A 20,835-nucleotide genomic window follows, 5' to 3' on the forward strand; every position below is an offset into this window, starting at 1 on the left:
AAAACTACTGTAATCTCACCCCTGGAATCTCCTCACTCCTGAATACTATTGTATTTACCAGACCTTTACCAGAAAATACCATTGTATTTTCCCCTTAGCTTCCAGGCCTGTCCTTGTTATGCTCCGTCAGGCCTGGCTAGGTTTTGTTTAGTTAACTCTGATTTATGTTCTAACAGTGCTGTCATTTCAGCAGAACATACATGCACGTTTCTTGCAGGCTGCAGCAAACTGAGCCGGGCTCCAGCTGAGCTTTAGGGAAGGCTCCGGCTAGCCAGAGAGAGCAAAGTTACTAACCGTCCCAAATTGACAGCTCCTCCCTGTGCCTCTCCTGTTGAGTCATCTGGCACCAGGGCCTGAGGAATGATTTCTGACCCTTGCTGTGTGATATTCGTTAGGGTCCTGTTCCAACCTGCCGTACCTCCTTCATAGCAATGCAGCTGAGATTTCTTAGGGGAGCTCATTTCCGCTTTGGGGTTGTCTCCTGGGGCCAGACCCCTGGCAGCTCAGGGCCTGGAGTGCCAGGACATCCTCAGGGAAAAGAGTCTCATGTTCCCATTTGTCACATAAAGTTTTGCAACTTTTTTGTTACCAGTAAACACGGCCATGACGAGATGTTGGCACCTCTGATTCCGGCCTTCTGGCACCCCGTTACCACCAAGCAATTCATGGGGCTGTTTACAAATCATTTTCTAGAAGGGTGTTTCTCTCTCTTTCCCCATCTCCCTCCTTGCTGCTTGGAATTCCTTGGGGGATGAGTAAGGGAAGGACTTGTTACTTTCTCCACCTGTGGTCTGTGTCTGGTGGAAGGGGGTGCAGAGAGTTTTAACCATTGTAACCTCTGATCATGGCAACAAAAATACGGGTCCTGACAATATTGAATTGAGCTGCCTCTCTACTCTCCCTTTGTTCATCCCTCTGCATCTTCTGTAGTTCCAGAGGTCATGGAGAAATCCCCACCATCTGGAGAAATGCTAATCTCTCCATCATCAAGACTGAAGCTACTGCAGCTTCCCATTGTAAGCCTGATTTTGAAACAGCTCCTCCCCCACAGCCCACTGTAGCCTCACCAAATCCAATCCAACCCACCTGCCGTTCCCTTGTGTGGTCTGGTGCCTGAGTCAAATCGCTTGTAGAAACCCATGCGAATGAGCCAAGGCAATTCAGAGAGAGGATTATTTGCATTAGAGGCCAGATCCTCAGCCGGTGTAAATCCGCACAGTGTGACTGAAGTCAATGGACCTTCATCGCATTACAGCAGAGGGAATTCTTGCCCTCGGAGTTTTCATTCCTTGGAAAGTTTCCTAATTGTTTTATTTGTTTGATATTTGTGGCTCACCCTAGCTCAAAAATGGCTTGCACTAGGGACGCCACATGGGTTTTTATTTTTTGGCCTCACTGAGGACTAGCACCTGTGACAGCTTTAGGAGCGTTCGGTGGCCAATACTGCAAACACTTACTCATGGAGTCAGTGGGACTGTTTGAGTAAGTGCATGGATTTTTCACCTGCATAAGCATTTGTGGGACTTCTAAGTTATTACAGGCAGTTTAAGTAGTTGTGTGATTGAATAAAGGGAATTACAGCACTCTCTACCACTGCATCCCTACGCCTCCTGTTACAAAAGTATATTGCAGGGACTGTTTTATCTCTACCGGTGATGGAAACACATCAGCATCACAGACAGATCATGCTAAGCTAGTGATCTGACCCTCTGCCCACACCGATCGGGCCTGTACTTGTCGTGCAGGCTGAAAAATGCAGGTCTAAATGAAGTCGTTCCCCTGGGTGCGCCTTTCCCAGGCACTAAACTAAGCTTCTTTCTTCTCCAGCTCAGCCCAGGTGCAACAAGGTCATTGGGTTAACGCACTCCCAGGCCTGCATTTCAAATCAGTGCCACTTGTTTTAGAACAGCCCAGGTGGTGTAAAACACCTTCCTGTCCCTTGTCCCAAATAGTCACTCCCTACAGGCGAGCAGCAGCTGACTCAGCAGAGTCTTCTCCTGCGTGTTGGTGCAGAGGAGACGCGGATCAGGTGAGAAGGCCCCAGTGCTCCACTGGCCCAAATAGCTCCTCGGGAAGGGGAAGGGGAAGCCTTTTGAGTCACCGCTTCATCCAGCTGGACTTGACAGATGGCTCAGCCTGGTTTTCCCCAGCTGGGTCCAGTGTGCTGGAAGGTTGGTGCCCGATTCTCAGCTTGTGGGCTCATCGGACTGAGAGATGGAGAAGAGCTAGTAGATCCTCCAGCCTTTCTCCAAACCATCGCAGGGTCATTCCCTACAGTACCTGCTCCAGTGCGTGACTCTAGTCTAGTTCTAATAGTCGGAAATGATGACTCGGGAGACGAGGTCACACATCACACCGTCCGAGAAGTATCTGTGATATCTAGCCTAAATATTACCTCTTCATCGTACCTAGTTAGACCCCCGAGAGCCACCTGAAATCATCCTCCAGCTGTTTACGCTGCGGATATTTGTAGGCTGCTACGGTGTGTGCTGTTGATTCACCACTTGGCTAAAGCAGGCAAAACGTTGGCCCATAGTTCAATGAGTCATAGAATATCAGGGTTGGAAGGGACCTCGGGAGGTCGCCTAGTCCAACCCCCTGCTCAAGCAGGACCAATCCCCAACTAAATCAGTCCGATAGTTCAGTCCTTCCAGTCCCCTGACCACTTTTGCTGCTCTTCTCTGAGCATCCCCCTGTTGAGCGATATCCTTCTCTTAAGGGGACGCGCCAAACAAAGCAAAACATCGCCGGAGGAAGGGACCGTCGTCTTCCTGCTCCAGGATGCGCAGCCTATAATTGAATTAGCCTTTTCTGCAGCCACATGTCACGTTGCAAACTTGCATCGGATGTGTGCACCACTCGCACCCTGGGCCACATTCAGCATCACTGTTTCTCAGCTTGCTCCCTCCCAGCAGGGACTTACGTTGCAGGCTGTATTCCCTAGGTGGCTTTGCGTCAGTCGTTCCAGCTGAATCTGCCCGTTTCTAATCCGTCCCCCCCACCCCCTTTGGGGGGGATTCTGTCTGCATCGCTGCCTGCGACTCCTCCCAATTTAGTCTCATCTGCAAACGAACCTCACCGATGTGCTCTGCACGCAGTGCGGCGGATCCTGCCCCGACCCTTGGCCGTCCCCCCAAGTGCCCCCTACAGCCCAGAACTCTGCCACTAACTCTTACCAAGCCCAAAGCCCGAGGCAGCTGATTACGTCCGACGCAAGCCGTCGCTCTTGCTTAGAAGGACGAGGTCCCTGAAAGCTGGCTCGAGCGCAGGCCCTGGCCGCTTCCGCGCCTGCTTGTGCCAAAGGATGCTGAAGCTGAGCTCAGTGTGCCTGGCTGGAGATCTGTGGGGGGGTGCTGGGGAACTGAGATCACCAGCTGACCTCATTGGGGCGTTGGACCTGAGCGGGAACCCTAAGGCGCGAGGCCTCATCCTGACCAGCCTCCCTGTCTGCCACCTGCCCGCCTCTCTCCTGCAGCTCCCCGATGAACGGGGTCATTTGTTCACACAACTGCTGGCATTCGAGGGCCTGTCCCTCCTGCCAGGGTTTTCCTAAGCAGCCCGTTATTGTTGAGGCGTTATTATCTGGGTGTAAAAGTTCCCTCTCTCGAACCAGATTCCAGCAGGCTCTGTGCAGTCCCTCACGCCCTTCGCTTTCACAGCAAAAGGGAAAACCCTGCCAGGCGGCTGGATCAATATGTAACCCGCACGCCTCCTGGGTGTGGTGTTCTGTCCCCTCTGGGGGCACCGAGACCACTTAGAGATTAATGAGTCTGCTACAGCCTCTGCTAAGGGCCATGTGGCTTTTAGCTCATGTAGTAGAGGTTCATGTGTTTAGCTCCAGAGGTCCCAGGTTTGATCCCGCCTGCCGCCGACTGGAGTCTGTCAGTGTTATACTGAGACAGGGCCTCGTGCCCCTGTACCTCAAACACAGGGTCGGTTCCTGCAGCTGGGTTAGACCAAATGGCTCAGGGATGTGGTGATGGGCTGCAGAGCCTTCCTCCCCTCCCCCCCTCCCCCAATCATGAGCACGGGTTCAAATCCAGCCTGGGTTGGAAGCGACAGAAAGTTTGTCAGCTGTGACGGGTAGCTATTAAAGTCACAGCTGCATTGCTCTGGGTGGGGGTGAATGGGCAGGGCTGTTTACCACCATCCACTGCAGCTAAGCCATGTACCCGGCCAAGCAGGACCCACAAAAGTAGTAAATACAGAGGAGGGTGGGAGCCCCTCCTCCCCCAGGGAAGGGTCAGCAGAGGTCCCAATACACTGGCTGAGACACAGCCAATAGTCATGGTTAGTGGGGGAGACAGTAGGGCTGAAGTCAGGGCAGGATCGAAGCAAATCCGGTCTCGGCAGTTAGTCTATACTCCTGTCTGGGCTGTGCTCCGTGGAAGAGTGTGCACCTCAAACGCAGGCCAGCAGGGTGGAGCGGGAGGCCACCATGGGGCTGCCTGAGGGGAGATTGTGCGGCTGCCCTGCACTTGGGAGTTACTAGTACAGAGGAGCCCAGGAATCTGAAGGGGTTTGGGTTCAAGGCCAGGTTTGGCCCGTGTATAATGACAGGAAAGCGTTTACGTGCCGCTGTAAGGCGTGCGTCGATCCTGGGTGCTGGGCACAGGACGGGATCCCTGCCCCAAGGCGCTTGCAGAGTAAGGGGACGATCCTGCATGCTGCTGAGCTCCCTTCACTCCGACTGAGTCCCGGGTGCGCTCAGCGCCTCGCCGGGTTAGCACCAAACAGCCCAGACACACGCCCCGATTGCACGGGCCACCCTCGTGGGCCCAGCAGGTGGAGTGGAAGAAGGAGCTGGCCCCAGGCGGATCTGGGGGAAAGGGTCCTGGGTCTGGAGGCACTGCAGAATCAAAGCCTCCGCTTTGATCGCGAGCCCAGTCCAGCTGGGTGCTGCCCACCCTCCAGCCCCACTGAATTCACTGGCGCGGGGGGTGGGTCACAGCACTCAGGATCAGACCCCACGTGCTTGAGGGGCCTCCCTCCCAGTCCCCTATTGTCCGTAGAAAAATCCCAGCTCCCCTTCCTCTTTATTCCATGATTCCAGGGTGACATGAACTGTGGGCCCGGCATAGCCAGTGCCTCTAGTTTGTCCCCCGTGAGAAGGGTCAAAACATGACAGAGCTTGGAAAACATTGTGGTTTTGTGAGGACTGCCTCCAGCAGTTCTGGGGAATCAGTCCCAGCTGGGCAGCTCCTGCCACTGCCAGTACTGTAGCCTCGCTGTCTTGAGCAAGGGTCCCGTCCCACGAGCTGGGAACGCTTAGACGCTTTGAAGGGGCTGCAGGGAATGGTGCTGGAAACCAGTAGGTGGCGCTCATCCCTTTGAGTCAGTCCTGGACCAATGCAGTTACAATAAACTGCGTGTTCCTGCCTTAAAATTCCTACATCGGTTTCAGCTTGATACATGAATCTACTTCATTGCCAGCCCTAAAATGTAATGTCTGATTGCTGTGTGCTGTTAAACAACTGCCACATTCCACGCCAGAGGTGGCTGCCTTTCAGTGCTGGGTAATGTGATCCTTACCTTTTTCCCTGCCTGACCAGCTGGTTGGGAGGCTGAATCAAGTAAACCAGTCTGTCCTCCTCCAGCACCTTTCACCTGAGAAGCTCAAAGGATTCCTTATTCTTATTAGTTAGTACTTACTAGAGGATTGCACGTGTTATTGTTTACATAAGTTGAACTGTGTCTTATCCAACTTTTTAGGTGCAAAGGGCTTGTTGAGTTTTCCAAAACACCATAAACAGTGAGTTTCTATGGCTCGACAACAATGCAGTCGCATGTTATAGCCCCTATTTCCTGGCCTCCAGCCAGCAGAAAGCAAGAGACGGTCAGAGAAGTTAAAGAACTGCCTCGTGATCAGGAATAAACTCACGATGGCCAGTGCAAGGAGACTGTCAGAAGCAAGTACACCCCAGTAGGGGCCTCATGCACATCCCAAAAATCAGCATCGCTGTAGTTGCTCAGAAGTAATGAAAAGAGAGCTTTGCCCTGTGCTTAGGAAGATGCATGTGCAGTGGTAGGTGCTAGAGGGCAGCAGATCTTGTTAGGGTTGCTGTAGCTTTCACTTGCATGATTTGTTTCTCTTCAGAAACTGGGTTTGATTCTTAGCTATTCCAAGGCTCCTTTACATTGGTCGTGCGAGGGGGGGGTGTGGAAAGGGCCCCCCAAGAAACTCCCTTATGAAGAGATCCCACCCAACACCATGTTCTATTCCCGGCACTGCCTCCGGCCCTACTCGGTGATTTTGGGCAAGTCACTTCCCGTCCCGTGCCTCAGTTTCCCCGTCTGGAAAATGGGGACAATGATGCTGACCTCCTTTGTAAAGTCCTTTGAGACCTACTGATGCAAAGCACTATAGGAGAGCTAGGGATTATTACTGTTGTTAAACTGATCCTGCTCTCAGCCCGCTGCATAGGGGGCAGGCTGGCGCATGGCTGGCGCATGGGTATTCTCTGCTTACCAGGGCCCATGGGAGATTACAGGAAGCAGAGCACAGTTTAGAGCAGCCCTGAGGCTGTTCTAACTTGTGTCAGTCACCACACAGCCCCAGAATTCAAGCTGCGCAAAGGTTGCTTAAAGCAGCTTTTGCCCCCCTACCTTTCCTGCCCCAAGGAGTAACTAAGACTGGGGCCCACTGAGTGCATTGGGTTCCCAGTGGAGATGGGGCATAGTAGGTGATGCCCTACTCAAACTCCACCCACCGTCCCAAGCTCCGCCCACATTTCAGAAGAGTTGGCGCTCTCCGCAGTAGTCCACAACGTTTGTGTTTAATTAAGCTGCCACCCTGCACTGGCAACCTCTCAAGGAGCCCCAACGAGGAGCGAAGAGGCCAGTCCTTGCCCCCAGCAGCGACTTCCTCCCCTGGGTCCCGACGGCTCTCTCGAAGGGTAAAACGGTGGAAAGGGTTAGCGGTTCCTGCTTCTGCGAAAGGCAATCCGACTGTAACTGCTTAGAGGTTCGCCCGGGCTGCTGCACTGCGGGTGGGGCGGATCCTGATGGAGGAGGAGGCAAACTTCAGTCTCCTTCCTGAGCCACTAGGGCCCTGCATGCCCAGCTGCAGACGCTGACCCGGGAGGTTCCCCCCTGCCCCCATCTGTATTCTGCAAACCCCCTGGGTCTTGTTCAGCCCCAGCAGCCCCGACCTGGCCCGTCTGGGGGTTAACGGAGCAGGTTTGGGGGGCGGAGGCTTTCGGCAGGCGTTAATGTGTCGCTGACGTGGGCGTCTTACCCGGTTGCAAAGCCCGGCTCAGGTTCTCTCGGCCGGAGCGAGGAGGGGGATTGGGTGACAGCGAGAGGCTGTATCGGTGACGCGGCCTGGGCCGGGAGTGTGCACGCCGCCGGATACAAGTTGCTCCCTAATGTTCCAGCCAAGGAATACATGATGCCTGGCAGGATCCCACCGAGCTCCTGTTTGGGGAGGAGAGGAGAGGGGAGTCTGGCAGCTCTCCTTGCCACCCTCCCCCAACCCTGGGCACCGCTTGGCCCTCCCTTCCCAACTGGGACGCCAGCCTCATGAGTAACTCTAGCAAAGCAGGAGCAAGGGAACCGTGGTTGGATTTCTGGAGCTGGGGAGCCCCCTGCCGTAGGCCCCGAGAGGTGGATCAGTGGATTGAAAACACAACCAGCTCTCCCGGATTTATAGCCCCCCCCCCCCCCCATCCAGCCCCCTCTCCCTCTCCCTCTGGCAGGCAAGGACTCAGCTAAAGTGAGCCCTGGTGTCTTTTGTAAAAGCTTCGTCAGCTGGGCTGTGGTTTTGCACAAACTAAGCCATGTCCGGTTTTCCCCGATCCCTCATTTCACATGGTGGGAGGATGCGGGGATAGGAAGGCGAGGCCGATGGAGGAGTAGGCTGTCGTCACTGTGACCACTTCAGACCCAGCTTCGGGTGCAGTGGAGATCAGAGGACGCGCCAGGGTGTTGATCGGAGCAAGATAATGCTCTGGCGAATACGGAATAACAACTCTAGGGGTAGCGGGAGCTAGACAGGTGTAAATCAGTTTGGGAAATACCAGCCCCCTAGCCGCGCACCCCTCAAATCCATTCCCTTTATAGGGCGTCTGCTCACACATTTTCTGTCTCTCCTACCTCCCGAAAGGGATCGGAACTGGGCCATCCACTCGCTACTCATGATTCTGGCTCGCAGATAAATTCCAGGTTTGCAAAATTACAAATGACGGCAAGCGGGAACAAAGAGCTCTGTTTGCATCCTTATTATAGGCCTTCTCCCTGGCCATACCTGCGCCGCTCATGGCCCCTTCAGAAAAGAGGAACTGCTGCATTCAAGCTGGACCAGGCCATTTTCTTGAGTGCCCAGCAGACCCCCAAAAAACAAAATACACACAGCAGAGTTTGCGAAGATCCAGGACCCAGGCTTCCAGTTCATGATTATCTCTGTAGCCGACACTGTACAGACAGTAGGGGAGGCTGGCCTGAGTGCTGGGCTGCACATCCTGGTTTGTTATTGTAGGGTCGCACAGGAATGCCAGGCCGCATACCCTTGTTTGTTATTGTAGGGTTGCACAGGAATGCCAGGCTGCATGCTCTCGTTTGCTATTGTAGGGTCGCACAGGAATGCCAGGCTGCATACCCTTGTTTGTTATTGTAGGGTTACACAGGAGTGCCAGGCTGCATGCTCTCGTTTGCTATTGTAGGGTTATTTATTAGGGTTATATGTTTCTAAAGGAAAAATTCAATCTAAACTATTCATTCTAAAACCAGCCGCATACCAGGAGAGAGACGTTAGTGCTCAGCTGGCTCTTCCGCCCATAGAGCTTATACCCTTCCTGTTAGAGCTGAGGCTTCAGTGGGCATGGGATCTTGGCACTCTCTCCTTATTCCAGCAGGAGCTGAGCACCAGTGCCTGGGCCCAATGTCCAAACCAAGTTTTTAAAGCTGATGATGCTGGAAGAGCGAGAACAGTGAAGGCAATAATGCTCTTCAGCCAGGGGCATGGTGGGGGTTTCCTTCTGTCCTCTGGAGGATCAGGGCTTGGGCACTGCCAGAGGTAGGATGCTGCACCAAGTGGATCTGGCATTGTACCGCCTCGCTTCTTACCTGCCTTCCAAGGCTGATGTTCTGTGGTCTATGGGCCCGATCCGGCGCCTAATGCAGTCAGTGGCGGTGGCTTGAGGTTGAAGACGGGAGAGATATGCTGGGGTACATGCTGCTTTTCTGCCCGGCTTTTCAGTTGGCCTGGCGAGGGGTTCACTTTATATAAAAGGGGCGTCACTCATTTATGCCCAGGGTGTAGGTTTGGTTAATACAGCTTGGCAGAATAGGGGATTCATTTCAATGATCTGGCGAATGAGAAGATTTCAGGGTAAAACCGCGCCACTTCCAAACACCAAGACCTTGCACTAGTGACTGGTGGCTGCTGGCTGGTCATTGTAACTGACAAGACACACATCATGCAACTGACCGGCTCCTGATTCCCAACTGGTTCATTCTTCCAGGCCTGATCTTTTCCTGTTTTATTTAATCAATACATTTGTTTCCTCAGCAAACAAAGAAATCCCTAAAACACACATCATCGGCACCTGAGAAAACCCGAGTGCACAGATAAGCCTGGGGCCTCATGAGATGAGAGAAAGGGAGGATGGCTCAGTGGTTAGGGTGCAAATCTGGGACTTGGAAGACATTGCATCAATCTCCTGTTCTGCCAGAGACTTCCTGTCTGAGCATGGGTAGATTTCTGTGCCTCAGTTCCCCCATCTGTACAATGGGCATAACAGCACTGTCCTGCCTCCCGGGTGTTGTGAGAATAAATACTTTAAAGGTTGTGAGGATGTGAGGTACATCAGCCTCTGTTGGACCCAGTGGGTTTGAGTAAGATCCTGAGAGGCTGTAGTAGGATTTGCTCAGCAGTGATCAGGTTCACTGCATGGCTTTGGATAATGCACGTGAGTAGCTGCTAGGCTGGGACACTTGACTTTGGCAAGTAGCGTATTTGGGTTTTCTCAGGGCTGGGAGAAGAAAAGTTCAACTTGGCGTTGATTGAAATTGTGAATTGGGGTTGGGTGAGGGGGGCTGGACTGACAGCTGTAGGGACCATGGGGCCTGAGCTTCCACCCTCCAGCACACCAATTCTGAGACCCTCCCGCCCTTATGAAACCCCCTGTGATGATTTCGCAGGGTTTTGCCTGGTGTTAAGTGGGAACTAAAGGCATGTGCTGCCACCTGCTGATCAACAGGTGAAATGCTTCCTTTCTGTAAGTGCAAGTACCCAGGGGCAGCGATTGCAGGACTGTTATTTAGCTGTCTGGCTTGACAGATTCCTGGGGGCCTGTGAATGACACTCTAAAAGATAAGATAACAACTCCCATTACATTCTGCCTCCTGTAAAACTTCCCCTCCTATGCTACATGCTGTTGCAGTGTTCCCATGTGCTGTTAAACACAATGTTCCACCCCAGAGATGGCTGCATTAGGTCCTGGTGAAAATCCCTTGTTGGCCTTTTCCTAGCCTACACCTGGGCTAGGTCAGAAAATAATTTTCTTTACGTTGATGGATGTCTCTGCTTGTCACAGAATCGTCTTCTGTGGGGCTGGTGTCCCGTCTCCCCCAAGATCATCTGCAGGCTTATTCCTTGCCCGAGGATCATCCTTTGCACATGTTGGGTTCATTGTGACCAAATTTGAGTCAGGTGCTCTCATGATGGCGTTTGGGGGGGGATAAGTAGGTGGGTGTCTTTGTATTCCTGATTCCGTTCCACTCTTCCCCCTGTTGTCCTCCTCCCCAGTGTTGTGCATTTGCCATCTCTTTCTGTTGCTTCTGCCAGAGGGGCCCCTACAATAGAAGAGGCCTGGTAGGAATATGGCCCAGGGCTCCACTGTCTCTGGAGGGGAGAGCTATATTCACATCTAGAACCGAAAATAACCCTCTTTCACGCCAGTGGCTGTATTAAAGGTCACAAGTCAGCTAAGTATAGGCTGTCACCGGCTCACTCCTATATATAAGCACTCGGGAGCCCTGCTGACATCCCAGCTGTTAAAATCATATTGGCTGGGAGCAAAGTGTTCAAAAGGTCTCCCAGCATATATGGGGGTAACTACAATGGATGAAACAGCAGATGACTTAGGCACAGACACACACACAGAGCTTGAGGCTGATCATACCAACAATAACTCATCCAGAAGGATCCCCCCAGCACTGCAGAGACTAGATACATACTGTACAGGGATGACTTAGCCACCACAAACATGCATTCCCCTCCTGGGGGACTGGGACACCCATTCTTGCAATGAGACACAGCAATGCGACACACGAGGTTTTAATGTGGACCCTGCGTTCAGCTACCTAAAAGGAACCTTGCAGCTCTGCCAAAGCTCCCAAATCCTGATGCAAAGCATCTCCTGCTGTTCCCCTCCTGAGCCCTGTATATCCCTGCCAGCCGCCCCCAGACATGACCTGCAGGGACATGGACTCTCTCAAGCTAAGCCTGCCAAACCCTGAGGTGATTTTGCCCTGGGGGCAAATGAAAACCAGCAGGAGAGAAGCAGGCCACCCCACCACCATCTCCTCCGCAGTGGGATTGGCCCTCTGAGCCCCACGCCCCAAAGAGACGACGGTTTTTCCACCCAGCCTGAGCCGATTGAGGCGCTGTGCAGAAACCATTCGTGGCATGGCGTTGCCCTACAGATACCCGGTCTCCTGCGCGTCCCAGCGTCGGTCTGGGCGTGTCAGTAACATACCTGCGCCTCTCTTGGCTCGATGTAATGATACACAGTGGTCTGTGTCTATGGGGGCCACTCCTTGGCCCAGTGCGACTTAGTCTTGTGAGAGTCGCAGAGGGGTGCCCTCGTGGAGAATGGCACTGGAAGGAAAGGTCTCTCCTTTATGGGGAGATGGTGCCCAAGGCACTGCGATACTTGGCATGGCTCTCATTAGGTTATTCAGCCCTCCCTCCCTCCATGCCTGCTGGAGAGGTGCCAGGCAGTCAGCAAGAGGCGTACATAGGGCTGGCCCCGCAGGTCACACGGGTTGCTCACAGAGAAGTCACTCTGCTTTGTCCCTTCCCCCTCCAGAGCGGGAATCCCGCGAGCACGAGGAGCCGACCACCTCGGAGATGGCAGAGGAGACCTATTCGCCCAAGGTGTACCGGCCCAAGCATGGACGCCTCTCCGAGCTCAAGGCCGAGGCCCTGAAGAAGGATCGCAGGAAGAAGCTGACCTTGTCCAAGTTCGTCGGCGGGGCGGAGAACACGGCGCATCCCCGGGTCGCCGTCCCCGAGCTGAGGCAGGAGTTCGAGCTGGTGAGTGCTGGGTTCCCTTCGCCTGCCCCTTTCCTCCCGCCTGCCCCCTAGTGCCCCCAGCAGCAGGTGCTGAGAGAGATGGGCATGGTTGCCCTGGGGGGGGCCATATTGCCACGCAGGAGATGAGGCTTTGCCCTGCTCTCTCCTGGCCCCGCGCTGGGGAAATCCATCCCTTCCAGGAGCCCAGCGGGTCACTGACTCGTGGGGCGTGCGGGATTCCCGGCTCTCGGTTGGTGATGGGGCCAGGGCTTGCTGGGCACCGCCTCCTCGCGGCGCCTCTCGCTGATCCTCTCGCTCCTCTGGCAGGGCCCTTGCCGCAGGCAGATGGAGGCTTCGCTGCAGGAGATCAAAACCAGCGAACGAATGACCCCCCGAGCCGTTCACCTTCCCAACTGCGACCGGAAGGGATTCTACAAGAGGAAACAGGTGAGCTCCCGCACGGGAAACCAGCATGGCCCCTCCCCACGACAAGGGTCTGATTCTGTCAGGGCCGCTCTCCCCCGTAGCTCTGTGTTGAACCAATATGGTGCAAGGGGACATTAATGATGACCCCTAGCTCTTACACAGCACTTCCCGTCCTTAACTCTCAAAGCGCTTCACCAAGCATCGCGCCTCAGTTTCCCCATCTGTAAAATGAGGGTAGAGCAGTGACGCGACCTGCCCACGCTCACCGACAGAGCCAGGAACAGAACCTGACCTAGAGCCCCGGTAGCCGCTAGGCAACACTGCTGTCAGGCCACTGGGGCTGCCCTCTTTCAGCTGAGATGTAAAACTGCGACCAGGAGTGGCACGAGTCAGGGCGTGGGTTCCAGGGCTCACCAGTCGTGTGCGCAAACCGTGCCGTCGGTTCGCCGGTTCTCTCCCACAGTGCTGTGCCCTAGACACGCCCTGCAGGGTTCCTCTGGTCGTCTTAGTGGTGGGCGGTCTTATTACCCACCCTCCTGGGGGGTCAACCAAGTCAAGTGGCATGAGGCACCCCATGCAGCAGCTAGCAGGAAGCTGCCTCTTCCCTGAATCGTTTACGAGCAGTAGCACCCGGAGGCCCTGGCGTTGGGAATCGGGGGCCTGGGGTCCACTGTGCCAGGCATCCTGCACACCGGGAGCAAGAGACAGAGCTCACAGCCCACCTGGAGAAGCCGGGCAAAGGGTGGGAGAAAGGGAGGATTACGGACCCCATTTCACAGAGTGGGAACTGAGGCCCAGAGGGTTGAGCTGACTTGCCCAAGGTCGCACGGAGCCAGGAACTGAACCCGGTTCTCTCCTGGGTCCTGCACAGCACCTGAGCCCTGGGGCTAGCCTTTGGCGAGGTCGAGGGCTGGTGCCAGGTTGCGCCCCACTAGACGTTGCGGCTGCGTCTCGTTCCCGGCTCGGAGCCACGCGGCACTGCGACCTGGGCTCTGCTCCGGGCACCGTTACTTCCCCGTGACGCGCCCGCCGCTGACCTGCCTTTGCGTCTCTCCTCGCTTCCCCAGTGCAAGCCGTCCCGGGGGCGGAAGCGCGGGCTGTGCTGGTGCGTGGACAAGTATGGACTGAAGCTGCCGGGGACCAATTACGTGGCCGGCGACCTGCAGTGTCACAGCTTCGACAGCGGCGTCACCGAGTGAAGGGCCTGCCCCGTCCCCTGCCCCCCGCCCCCACGCCTCCCCACGCCCCGGGACTCCGAACCCTTTCATCTCATTTCGAAAAACGGAAGAAACTGAGGACCTCGGAATCTGCAGCCCGTCCTCGCCTGCTCGGCGACGGCGACTAAAGGAGAAGAGGAAAGCAGAAGTCAAACCGGCGCCGCCTTCCCAGTACAGACCCCCCCGAGATGCCCCCAAACTGCTCTCGACTCCCCATGCAGGGACGCAGCCAGCGCCAACGTAGGAATCGACTTGGGGGCTTTTCTATTATGGGTTTGGTTTGGTTTGTTGATATGGGGGGGGGTGTCTTTTTTTGTTTGTTTTGGTTTTTAGACTAGCCAGCAACTTTCTAAACGGTCTCCAGCGAAAGCAGACAAAGCCCTGCGACGGGGTACACGTCCACCGCTCAGCCCTTGCGTTTGAGTGGCTTGCTTGGCACTGCCAGAGCTAATATTGCCCTCCACTGGCACTAAAAGTCCTTTGATTGATATCTCTCTGGAGATAGGGGCACAGCTTTCTGGGCAATCGGTGTCTAGAACATTGTTGTAAATGGGATTGCATTTCGTTAGGAAACGAGGCCGGGGATACCAGCTCCTGCCAGCAAAAAATGGTTATGGTTCCTTTAAAAAAAAAACCCCAAACCGGCCAAAAGATAACAAATCACCTTTCAGTTCCATCGGGGATCGTTGTCCCTGAGCAGCGTCAGGAATCTGATTTCCTGTCGCGTGAGATTATTTTAAATGTTGTTGGCCATCGGTGTGTGGCAATTTATGTTCTGTACGTTCTGTACGCCTTGCAAAAGTGGCCCCAGTCCTGCCGTCACGTGTGCTGAACCTTACGCACATGAGCAGTCCTGGCATTGGCCACTGTCGGCAGACAGGATATTGGGCTAGTCTGGCCGCTCTTGTGTCCTGTAGACATTAACGGGCCTTTTCCCATGCTTAAAATCCTGCACTAGGTCAAGTATTTGGAAAATCAGCGCCCAAATTCAGGCAGAAGGACCCCCCCACACACACACACACACACCATCCTGCAAACAATTTAGCATGTGTATAACTTTACTCACGGGTGCAGTCCCACAGACAGCTTTGCTTAAATGGCTGTGGGATCGGGCTCCAAAATCTTTACCACCCTCTGCCATGATGGGAAAACGAATGATATTGTCCTTGCCCATCATAAGAATCATTTGCCCGGGGTGTGTGCACACACCCACCCACAAATGCAAACCTCTCTCTTCTTCTGTTGCAATGGTAAATTACAAATGTCAAGTCTCTCCCCCTGCAATGAGCTCCATAGACACTTAGGCCTGGCAGAGCTTATTTTGGGATCGGTGCCCTAATTTGGCCAGGACCGTTTGGCCAGCTTGTCGGCTGTTGTGACTGACACACGGAAGCCACTGATCTGACCAACTCAAGCGGCATCTTCAGGTGTGGCCAGGTCGCTGCAGCCTTTGGACTTGTGTATTTTTTAACTCTTGGGACCGTTTTTTTTCCCCCCTACTTTCACCACGACAAGGGTCTTTGTTAAGGTCGCTTCCAACGAGACTCCGCAGCAAAGAGGACGGGGCGTTTGGCTGACTCCCTGCTTTGGCCAGCTAACGGCGCTCAAGCTGTCGCTATCCATTGCCTTGTCGCTGAGTGTGCGGGCGCGCCCACCGAAAGAACTAGCCCCCACCCGCATCCTGGCAGAGGCTCCGACTGGCGCAGCTCGTTGCAAGCACGCCCAGGCAGCGTGCTAATTAGAGACACGAAGAGCGTGCCGGTTTCTTCCCCGTACCAGCCAGGACGGGCCCTGCTTCGGGCTGATCCTCAGGAAAGCCAGAGCGACACCCACAACACACTAGTGCAGATCAAAGGGAACCAAGGAATCTCCCCAAGCTAGACTGGCTACTGCATGACCGGGACTTGTGGGGTTTCTTCCTCGACCTTCTCAGAGGAGCATGGGTCTGGCATTGCGGGGGCTGGGCAGTGCCTCCCTCCCGCACCGGGCTTTGGGCAGCAAGGGGGGCAGTGGTCGCCCCGCTGGTTTTGCTGAGCGGAGCAGAGGGTTTTGCCCCGTGGGAGATCGGTAGGGAGTCTGTGTGTGGCAGCTCCCTCTGTCCGTGCTATGACGCCGTCCTCCCAACACCAGAGCGTGCCGTGCTCACGGAGCCTGATTCTCAGATCCCCAGGCCCCTGCTCAGGGCAGAGGGCGCCTTGTAGTCTAGGGCTGGGCAGCCCCCAGCATCAGTAGGGCAGCCTCAGGGCTGCTCTGGCTTACGCTCTGGCCCCAGCGCAGTGTGCTCTGGCCACCCTTCCTCCCACGGCCAGCCGGAGACGCAGTGCCTAGCGTTGTGCAGAGGGGCCGCAGTGCAACCGGGAACCAGGCCCACAGAACAGGCTCTGGAGAGGGAAGCGGAGACTTAGGTTCAGAGACGGGCAGTGATTTGAGAGTGGAAACTGCCCCAAATGCCCTTCTCCCATCACCAGGTGGCGCCATTTCCCAGGGCAAGGCTGGCCGTGCAGGTCCCTGGGCCTCGCCATATGAGATGTGTCCCCGGTCCAGGGACCCCGCCCCACCCACACACAAACACCCAGCCCTAGCTTTGGTGCAGGGAGGTGCAGAAAGCTCGCAACACTTTTCCCTCGCCCCGCTCGCGTCTTCCAGGCTGCAAGCCAAATGCGTGTAGGGGACGCAGGGTCACCCCCAGGTACTCAGTGGAGTTACAGGAGGCATTTATTCTATGCATGTCCACGGATAGCACATCCATTGGGACCTGCCCCCCCCCCCCGGCCCACTCTAACCCCGTGAACCATGAAAAATGGGCCACCCTGCAGCCCTGGGCATCTCTCCAACTTGTCCTGGAAGCTCTGGGCTACTTGAAGGGAGAGGTGAGCACACACTGCTGCGGCCGGGGAGCCCGCACAGTTCAAAGGCGTTGGACGTTGGTGGGCTGGGTCAGTCCACTGGAAATGGAAAGAAGAGGGGACGTTTGCCAAAGTCACAGCTATATCCTGGTCCGGCTCTGCCCCCCACTCCCAGGGGCAGACCCGGGGTGATCCCACCTGGCTCCGGAGGTCACTGGGTGCATTATAGGGGAGCCACAGCCTTGAAGATCGGAGTAGGCAGCAGAGAAGAGAGCACGGGGGCCACGTACACCCCAAAGGGGGACGGACTGCACTAACAAAGCTCTCGCCTGGGGAGGCAGTGTCCCCATCCGCCTGGCTTGGCCAGTCCCTGTGCCGCGCACCCTCCCCAAGTGACCCCGAGTCCTGATTCTTTTAGGCCAGTACCCACCGTCTTCCCTTCTCGTGCTTTTTCGCCTTTGCTTGTTCATTTGTTTTGCTGTTGCTTTAGTCCCCGAAACTTGAAAGCTGCGAAAGCCTGCCTGGGCAGGTGATGTGCCCCGGGGCCGGGCTGGGGTCTCACCGTGTCTGCACTCAGCTAGGGATGGCAACTACTGGCTGGGGGGGGGGAAGGGTCACTTCCAAGCTGTGTCTTATAGCTCGCACCCTGAGCCCTTTTATTGAAAAGTTGATGGGGCAAAGATGAGTCTAAATTTGACTCTCGGCTACCCCAGGGTCAAGCCCCAAGCCATTGCAGTCAGTAGCACGGCTCCCATTGCTTTTACTGGGGGGAGAACTTGGTCCTCGCTTCTCTGCTCTCAGAGGTGTTTACGGGGGGGGAGGGGGAGAGAAAAGGACTGTCTCTGTGGCTCCAGTGGGATCCCCCGCACGGTACACACCGGGGGGGGGGGGGGCACTAGACAAATGCTGGGCCTGGGTCAGCAGCCTAGGAAAAGCCCTGACTCTCCACGTTAAACAGCTGAGCGTCGCCCCCATCTCACTGGCTGCTGCCCCAACCCCGAATGACGCCCCCCCACCCCCTTTGTACTGGGTGGCCAAGGCAGTTCTGCCGGGAGGAACAACCCTGTGCCGCCGTGGGCCTGTTTCCCCCAGCCTGAGTGGCTCTGGAGGTTGGCGCTAGCTGGTGGTGCTACAGCCGGCCGAAAGCTAATGCTCTTCTGCCTCAGTTTCCCCCCCTGCTGAAGTGATCTCCTGTGTGCCTGTGAGCTCAGCCCAGGGGGGAGGCACAGCCAGCCATGGCCCCGTGTTACGGCTGCCAGTGGGATCCCCCCCCCCGAAGCATTAAAGCCGCCCATCGGCCTGCCGTCACTCATGAAAGGCCTGGAAAGGGGATTGAGGCTGGTGCAGATTCAGGCTGTCCCAAGGCCTTCTGCTTCCTGGGACCCCAGCAAGCACGCAGTGATTGGGGTGCGGGGCTGTGCATTCCCCCCCATTCCCCCCCGTCTATCAGCATAGGGGTCCCTTGCCCGACAACGAGAGACTGAGTGGGCCAGCCCAGGGAAAGGGAACCCAGTGGAGACACAGCCCCTTAGGTGCCTCGCCCACACAGAGCTGTGGGTCTCTGCCGTCATTGCTCCCAGACCCAGCTGCACGGTCCCCTTCGGAGGAGCCCGGGGCTGAGCCCGGAGAGAGGCAGATGCCCGGCTGCACAGAAGGGCTGTCAATACTCCCTAGGGCCGTGACTGTGTGAAAACTGCACTAAGATTCGCTAAGCAGGATTGAGCCATGTCCCGGGAAGTGGCTCACCAGGCCTATGTGACCCTCCCACCTTGCCCCAGGACAGGAGTTTGTTTTGGGGGAATGGTTTGGGTTTTTTTTAAGGGTGGATCGAGCAAACCCAGACGGGAAGACTCCCTCCAGTAACGGCTTAATCCCCGGGGAGGCGCCGGTGATCTCTGAGGCACATTTCACCTCTCGGTGTCCTTCTTGCCTGAGTCTGTGGCAATGAAAGAAGCTGGGGCGGGGGGCAAAGGAGGATCTAATGGGGTTCAGATTGAAAGCAAGGCCAGGGCGTGGTGGTGAGCAAATAGCTCCTCTCCGGCGGGGTTATTCCGTGTCTGTGCTGCGGCAGGCAGTCTGATTTTAAAACCACTAGTACAAGAGCATTTTGCACTATTTCTCCTCTCTCGCACGGTTGTTTTTTCCCGAACGGAGTGTGTCGATTTCAACACGCGACAGTTCACCTTGAGTCCAGCCCTCCCCGGATGAGCCCCTTGGCTTGTAGTCCAGTGCACGGCACTGCCTCTTGCCCCAACCCCTGCCCCCCCGGCCTTGGTGCGGCCTGTCCACAGTGCAGTTATCTACCATTGTAGTACCGCCGTGAACACACCAGATTCCGAGATCCCTGCCTGGTTTTTAATCTTTAAGCAATACTCACTACACATTTTACGGTAGCTTTTTATAGCTTTACATACATACAGTAGCTCTGTTTTGTTTTGTTGTTTTTTTTTTTTTTCGTGTGTGTGTTATCGTTTTTCCAGTAAAGAAGAAATATACATAATCGTACTGGTGGGGAAAAAAGAAAAAAAAAGCAGTTTGTGAAAAACTGACAACGGATGAGGAGCTTAATGCTCTGTTTTGTACTTTTAAAAACAAATCTCACGTTTTATTAAAAAGTGAAGATTGCTGTATGCTATTTATTCAACTTATAATTTATGTTACTCTTTGATCTTTGTCTTTTCTCATGGCAAAGCATTTATTTAATAAAGTTATGCATTCAGTTAGCGTGGGTCTACGCCCTGGTGGATGTCTGCATGTGGGGGGGGAGGGGGCTGAATCATAGAATCAGAGAATATCAGGGTTGGAAGAAACCTCAGGAGGTCATCTAGTCCAAACCCCTGCTCAAAGCAGGACCAATCCCCAATCAAATCATCCCAGCCAGGGCTTGGTCAAGCCTGACCTTAAAAACAGAGCTCGTGACAATGTTTTGGAAGCAGCGTCACTATGGTAAAGGATGAGAGGAGCTTATAAAGCTTCATGCTTCCGGCTTTAGCCATTCTAACTATTTAAGGGGTTAGGCCAGGCCCTTCCTTCCATAGATGCACGGTTTTCTGGGTCTTGCTTTGAAGCTTTTGTTAGTGACTTCTGTCAAAGACAGGACACGGGGCACCTTGGGTCTGCTCCATGCTGGCAATTCCTACGACACCGCTGGACGTTGCTAAAAGCTCTCATAAGGCTGATTCCTGGTTAGTTTGGAAACCGGTCCATTTCCCAATGAGCTGAAGGCCGTCCTGCTTGGGAGAATGGGCTGGCTGCTTCCGAGAGCAAGCACATATCTAAAACCCTCACGCCTCTCTCCCTGGACGATAGCCCTTGCAGCCTGTGGCAGTGTTTTAGCAGATGCAATAGCCTTTCACTAGAGGGCAGCACTGCTCCCTCATACCCCACACGTGACCAGGGTACGATTCCTGACTCTCCCACCGGCTTGCTGGGTGCCTCCCACAGGCCAAAATGTTCCAACTTAGGGTCCTCACGGGAGGCATCCAAGTGGAAAGCCGGCCGCTGCCTAACTTTAAGCAGCCAAGTTTGACCTTTGGTGGCTCTGTGCCCTGCCTTCCCCATTTGTAAAGTAGGCAGGAAATATTGACCTTCCGTCATGGAGGGGTGGGTAGGGGCTTTGCATTCATGGCTGTGCCATGTTGGGCCCTTAGGCAGCTCCTCGTAACAATCTCTGCTCATCCTGATAAGGCCCCCTGAGCCTTTATGTCTCCACAGCCCTTCACAAACTGCAACGACCAAATCCTCTGGTGAGAACGGGCAGAATCACGCGCCCCAGTTTACCAAAGGAGAAACTCAGGCACAGCGTGGCTAACGGAGCTAGCCAAAGTCTGTGTCAGGGCTTAGATCCCAGGGGTTCTGGGCCTGTGGCCGAGTCCAAGGGAACTGATGGGAGTGCAGGATTGTACTCCGCTCCAGTGCTTGCGCCAGGCCAGTTTTAAAGTACTCCAATGATGAGGCTGAGAGGAGAGACACCTTATCCTAACAGGATAAAAAACATGGCATCGGATCAGACCAGTGTCACCGAAGGTCAATGTGTCTGGCCACACACGGAAGGGACTAAAGTCCTTGTGCACTGCCGCCAGACCGCTTAGATAAGGCACAGCCTTGC

The 20,835-nt window shown here is 55.0% G+C and overlaps 1 protein-coding gene across 1 annotated transcript in view; it reads left to right on the forward strand.

The window, feature by feature from the left end:
- Positions 1 to 19,451, forward strand: part of IGFBP5 (insulin like growth factor binding protein 5) — a 32,699-nt gene extending 13,248 nt beyond the window's left edge. Inside the window, exons 2-4 of the mRNA XM_037912725.2 lie at positions 12,033 to 12,259; positions 12,566 to 12,685; positions 13,732 to 19,451. Of these exons, the coding sequence (XP_037768653.1) occupies positions 12,033 to 12,259; positions 12,566 to 12,685; positions 13,732 to 13,863 (479 nt within the window). The 3' untranslated portion in view covers positions 13,864 to 19,451. The remainder of the gene's footprint in view (positions 1 to 12,032; positions 12,260 to 12,565; positions 12,686 to 13,731) is intronic.
- The last annotated feature ends 1,384 nt before the right edge of the window (positions 19,452 to 20,835 follow it).

Source organism: Chelonia mydas, chromosome 11, assembly GCF_015237465.2.
Source record: "Chelonia mydas isolate rCheMyd1 chromosome 11, rCheMyd1.pri.v2, whole genome shotgun sequence".
Classification (NCBI taxonomy): domain Eukaryota; kingdom Metazoa; phylum Chordata; order Testudines; family Cheloniidae; genus Chelonia; species Chelonia mydas.